General features: G+C 33.6%; 1 protein-coding gene across 1 annotated transcript; it reads right to left on the minus strand.

Annotated features, from left to right (window-relative positions):
• Positions 1–4,515: 4,515 nt before the first annotated feature.
• Positions 4,516–5,846, minus strand: LOC149264918 (delta-selinene-like synthase, chloroplastic). The gene is made up of 4 exons (XM_089390842.1): positions 5,707–5,846; positions 5,447–5,588; positions 5,074–5,322; positions 4,516–4,990 (listed from the first exon to the last, which is right to left on the minus strand). The coding sequence occupies exons 1-4, from the start codon at positions 5,781–5,783 to the stop codon at positions 4,691–4,693; spliced, it is 768 nt and encodes a 255-aa protein (XP_089246968.1). The 5' UTR covers positions 5,784–5,846; the 3' UTR covers positions 4,516–4,690.
• Between the last annotated feature and the right edge of the window lie 770 nt (positions 5,847–6,616).

Below are 6,616 nucleotides of genomic sequence, written 5' to 3' on the forward strand. Positions count from 1 at the left end.
TTACTATGGATGCATTCACACTTTAGGAACAGAGTAGTTGTATTAATAAAAACAAAGAGTTCAACAATTCCAAACAGAGTATATATATGATATATTCGCCCCCTCCCCCCATTGATTTGCACATCAACGAGATATTTATACACTAGTTAATTTAACAACTTAAAGAAACAAATGTTGAGACCCAAGTTTGTGGATTGACAACTAAGAAATGGATATGCCATGGTTTTCTCTGTCATAGAAAATTATGCAGATCAACTTCTTTTACACATCAGCTATTAGTTAGCATGAGACTCACTCACTTAGTCATCTTTTCCACGTTCACTTGATGTTGAAACCGCGTCTTGAAACCCTTGTGCACGAATGAAACAATGTTCACCTCGACGTTTAACCAAATAAATTCTTAGTCTAGTTGATCTTTTGAATTGGCATAATGAGTGGATGAGCATGTCCTTAAAATTTGGCATCTACTTGACATGTCCTTATTTTGCTATGAAATTCTCAACACCCTCTCTGACCATGGGCTAATCTATAGAAAATTTAGTCACGTATGTATATGTTACAATTCGATAGCCAAAGAGATATTTTAGTCAATTTTCACAAAGAAAATCTATATTATGGCTTATAATTATTTGATACCTTTTTTATGCATGAATATGACCCAAATGACATTATGACCTGTAAGTATATCAAAGCAAGTGTAGGATGGATGAAAAGAAGGGAAAAAGGATGTCAAAATGAGGATAATTTGAGGATCCAACATCCCCCCACACTCAAGATGTTGCATGTCCATATGCACAAAAATCAAAACTAAAGAAATCTCCTTTCTATTGTGCTACTTCTAGGGTATAAATCAACTCATCCATATTTCTTGGAATCCACCTTTTTTTCACACTAATAGGTCATCTATGTTTTCTCATTTTCACACTAATAGGTCATCTATGTTTTCTCATGAGAAGTTTTACTTGCAGCCCTTTGACCTTATTTCTAAGCACCTTGTTGTTTATTTTAAGATTTTTGTTTTTCTTATACCAGAAACACATTCTTAACAACATAGTTTTATTTTGTTCTTTCAAAAGTTCATTTTGTGCTTTGACCATTTCATTTTCGTCTTTACTATATTTGTTTAGTACTTATAACTCAGAAATATCTTGCTTGAGAGTGTGAATAGTTTTGTGTTTCCCGTAAGAAGTAGTTTTTTTACCTATGAATCAACTATAGGATCATCATCATATAAAACGTCTTCATGAAATTGAGTTTATTAAGGGGAATTTACCTTCATCTACGCTCTTTGCTCCAAATTCTCCAAACATTCATAAACTTCTTATTGAGTTGGGTCAATTTCAGTAGTTTTTCTTATTGGACTCTGATGGAATGGAAAATTTTCCTCCGTTCCCATTTAAAGGTAATCTTCCTCTTTTAAGATTAATAGTTTATGGAGGGTTCTACGCTCTTTGCTCCAAATTCTCCAAACATTCATAAACTTCTTATTGAGTTGGGTCAATTTCAGTAGTTTTTCTTATTGGACTCTGATGGAATGGAAAATTTTCCTCCGTTCCTATTTAAAGGTAATCTTCCTCTTTAAGATTAATAGTTTATGGAGGGTTCTAGTGTGTTGGCTCATTTGAATGCTTGGAAAGTTGTTTACTCCTTCTCAATTTCTACTCTGGCTTGATTGTTTCGTATGTAATATTTCTCTTGCTACCCTTTCTTTGTGTCTTGGATTGATTTTCTTGAACAGAAATTATCTTATTCAAGGCCTTTGGTTGTTGTGTTATATCTCTAACTTTCTCTCTTCTAACCTCCTTCTTCTTGCTTTTCTGTCTAATCTTCTCCAAGTACGCACTAAGTGGCATATCTTTCTCTGGTAGAATTTCCATTCATTCTGATTCATTTGATGGAAGACCCACTTATTTTTCTATAACAACTTTAGGGTTAAGCATTTGAGATGTTCTTCTTCGGATCCTTTTATTTTTTTGGAAATTATTCCTCTTCTGAAGCTTCTACAAAATTATTTCTAACTAGAAAGTTGAGCCGGTTATCACCAATAGAATTTAGATGAGTTTAAATGAGAATTTTTATCGGACCATGATGATATAGGGCTCTATCGGTATTCTAAGAGTCTCTTTGAATATTGAAGGCCATTTTATTTTAACTCTAAATTAAATAATAAGATTTCCCTTTAACAAAGTGCATGAGTATTCTAGCATGATAAAAGAGCATAGTACCAAACCTGCCTTCACAAGTTAGAAATGTTTGGAGGACTAGCAGTAGATTTTTCCACTTGGTCTTTAGCAGTGATTGGTATCCCTTTTTTTAAATGCTGAGGAGTCAATGTGTGGGTTATGCAAGAAATTCCTCCAATATTCAACCTCGAGCCTCTTATTTTGTAACCAACATTCTCTAATTCAAGGCAGTCTTGTTTCTTCTATTATGAATGACTCAAAATTATTAAGCCCGATATCTCCACTTGGTCTTTAGCAGTGATTGGTATCCCTTTTTTTAAATGCTGAGGAGTCAATGTGTGGGTTATGCAAGAAATTCCTCCAATATTCAACCTCGAGCCTCTTATTTTGTAACCAACATTCTCTAATTCAAGGCAGTCTTGTTTCTTCTATTATGAATGACTCAAAATTATTAAGCCCGATATCTCCTATTTTTGTTTTGATGCATCTAGAAAAACTCTAGTTACATCTTCTTCATAGCCATTAAATTTCTCAAAGAATTGAAGCCATCCTACTTTCTACAATTTGTCTTTGACTTGAGGGTAAGCACTTACACAATTTGCTCCATGTGGCTCGAATAATACAGTAACACCCATGGCAGAAGAGAAGTTGCACCCTCAAATTTCCTCTTTCTTGATAGGGATGGTTGAAGATAGATATAAGGGTAGAGAATGGGATTGATGGATGATGGCAGTAGGGTATGGGTAAAATAGGCAAGTGATTGAGTACAAATGGAACTCTTCTTCTTCTAATGATTTCCAACGAATTTGTTTGATCCGTTTCTATACGATCATTGACATATTTTGAATAATTTGAATGAAGTGGGAGGATTTTATCATGATGGAATGGATTTTGATAAGAAGTGAGCGTTATAATTCATGGTTATAATTTCCAAAGAATGTGTACCAAAGTTATTATGCAAGCCCACAAATCTATCTTTTCCTTAATGAAAAATGACTTAATATTCTTTGTACATACCTTTCAATGTAGCCATTTTTCGGATTTATGATTCTTTCCGGATGCTTATTGATTGATTTATTCTTGCAGGTCCATCATTAGTTACGAAATTTGAACTCAGCTACGGAAATTGTCAAATTCTATAGCTACTTTCTGAACTTTATAACTTATGAGGAAAACTTTGTTCTTGCTGATGTGGCTGATCTTTATTGGTTTTTCTAACCTCTGGAAATGCTTGAAGAAAACCATGTCTACAAAAATATTTATGAGACTCTAAAAAATTATTAGAAGAAAAAGGAGGGATAAAAAGGAAATGGCACAAGACAAGGGATTGTGAAAAGATAGACTGCAAATAGTTCTTGCTAATAATTCTTTGTTTTTTAGTTAATTCTTTTTTATAGACATGCCAACAATGTGGTTTTCATGCCTATACTTATTATTATTATTATTATTATTTTTTCTTTTCAATTTAGAGAAAAAAATTACAATTTAGTTGGAAGATGAGGAGAAGGATCTACTTATCTACTTTTTCGACCAACTTGAAATCAGAATTATTTTGCAAATATTTGACAAATTCTTCTCTTTCCAGGGCTTATGGTATAGGTTTAATCCATGGCCATTAACAAAAAAGGTAATCTTTTCTTCATCAATAATCTTGATTCTAACCACTCCATTATTAAAAAAAGTATCTATCTCATAGGGACCAAGCAATATGAGAGATATGAAGTGAAGTGTTCATTCCTAACATCATAATGTGAACCTATTTTTTTAATTATGATATATATATATATATATATATATATATATATATATATATAAATTTAACATATTTACTTTTAAAATCTCTCATGCTGTGTGATCATTCATTTACTTTTAAAATCTCTCATGCTGTGTGATCATTCAAGTCTATCTAGTTGACCATTATGATAAGACATTATTAAAAGATATATTCATAGCATTTGCATAAAAAAAATGTATGCTAGTTTTATATTGGTTTTTTAATGGTTTTTATTGAGATGAATATTTGATGTCTTTTTATAATGAATGGTATTGAATTATAATATTTTAATAAATTTTATTTATAAATTATGATTATAAATATTTTGATATTTATTACAAATTAATATTTTTTAATTTATCTCTACTATTTAAATATAAAATTTAATTACCAATAAATTAATACATATTTTAAAATTAATGTACCCACTGAATCATAAGAAAAGGATTGAAAATTATTGAAAGTAGTAATGTATAAGTAAGGAAATCATGATAATAAATTTCAATATTGACAGCATCCATTTGATAAATCATTGTTAAGAATATAAAGGGTTGGTCAGACTTTGCGCCCTTAAACCAAGTCGATGGTAGGACAAGTTTTATTAGACCAAGAAACATGGAATATTTTGAGAGACATTTATACTCACATGGAGTATAGCGGTCACACAATATAAGACCATCACATGTAAACCTGTATGCGAAATTAATAAGGCTATGAGCCATGACTATAATATTCAGAGCTGCACTGGCTCTATAAGGACTTTGAATATTTGGTCCTTTACCTCTTTGTCGGAAATGGATACGAAATCTTTGTATTGGAAGAGGAAGTGCATGCCTCGTGCAAGATTGAAAGTAAACCTTTTGCAGCACAGCGGCACTGTATTGTCATGCTTTAGAAATTCCCAATTCAGTTGGCTGACAGAAAGATCCAGGATGCCTTTCATATGATTTAAAGCATCTTCACGGGTACATTCCGGATTGTCTTTCACATAACACTCTAAACTTGAAGCCACCTCACCGCGTTCCTTCTCTTGCTGCACATATAATGGAAAATGTTAAAACAACCGCTTATCTCATGTTGTTTAAAATAAAGCTTAATTTTATCAATGTCAAATACCTCAAAATCTGTGATGTCGTCCTTGAGTCGGATCGTCAATTCCAAGGCATTTTGGAGCTTGGATGGATAGACTATTTGCTTCAAAATGTCGTCTGTCAGAATTTGACCCATTAACAGAAGCGGAATCAAATTTAACACACACATCCCTGAGCTAGCGAGACCATTTTTCAAGTATTCATTAAACGAGGGGACATATCCGGCAGCTATCCATTCCGCTTCTTGCAGATAAGACTCAACGTATCGCTCCCACTAAAAATGATGGCAATCGGTCAGATATTTCATTGATTCACACAGAATAATAACAACCTTTTAGTAAACAAAAAAAGGAATCAGAAATATGTTTTGAGTAGTATATTATATAAACAGCACATACGCCATTTTTTCGTATGTACGCTGCCATATCCCGTCTTTGTTTATTTTCCACTTCAGCAGCCCATTCATTCGCTGTATTGATGAAGAACTCGAATATTTTTTGAATGTGGTCTGGAAGGCTGCCTATTAACGAACTATCCCATCTGGGAAAATTATGGAAGATGTTTATTAAGAAAAAGGATGTCGGAGAAACTAACTACGAATGAATGGATTGCGACCAATTTCTACACGATAGTCGATATAATTTGAATTTGACATCACCTTTTCATTCCCTCAGTGAAGATTCTGATTTCGTCCAATGTTCCGTGAGTATCATATAGGTCATCGAGAACCGTCATCAGGGTTGAAAGTTTTGTGAATGCGATTCTGCTGGGACCAAATTCGGGCTCGAATGTGCTCAGAACCGCTCGCTATAACTTTCATCGTTGCTCCAAATAGGTCATCGTGGAAGTTTCGCTATAACTTTTTTTCTTCGACGTTTCAGAAGTTAACAAACAAACCCATTTTAGACGAAATCTCGCTGAACCTCGGGTCCAAATTTTAGATCTTGTCTCGCTATATTTTCGGAGATATCATCTAAGGAAGTTAGGGTTTTTGCAAGCTCGAGAATTCCATCTCAAAGAGGTCATCGTGGAATTTTCGGTATAATTGTTTTTCTAAGAAGTTTTAGACTCTGAAATTAAAACCCATCTGAGTCGAAAACTTGGTGAAGCTCGGGACTGAATTTTAGATCTTGTTTTGTTATATTTTCGAAGATACAACCGAAGACATTTGGGGTTTCTACAAGCTCCCGAATTACATCCCAAATAGGTGACCTTGGGAAAATTGCCATAACTTTCTCTTTGAGCCTCACATTGAAATTTATGTGTATCAGTTTTAGGTCCTAAGGTTCAAATAGTGACACGTGGAACTTCATACAAGTTCGCTCTACTGAACTAGTCTATAATGAGGTCATCGCGAGATATTTGACATAACTTTTCCTTGCAGAATCCAATCTTGATCAGACTTGTGGGGTTAGAAAGAGGACTCGGAGGGCTACTACAAGATGCAATTTTAGAACTTGGAGATCTGGAATTATAGAGTTACAGTCGTTTCAAGATCAAGGTCCTAAAATCAAGAAAAGGCGATATGAGGAAGTTTGATCGCAAGGATCCGTTGAACTCGATACTAC

This window comes from Pinus tabuliformis, chromosome 6, assembly GCF_031772625.1.
Source record: "Pinus tabuliformis cultivar Carrire ecotype Pingquan chromosome 6, CPIR1, whole genome shotgun sequence".
NCBI lineage: Eukaryota > Viridiplantae > Streptophyta > Pinopsida > Pinales > Pinaceae > Pinus > Pinus tabuliformis.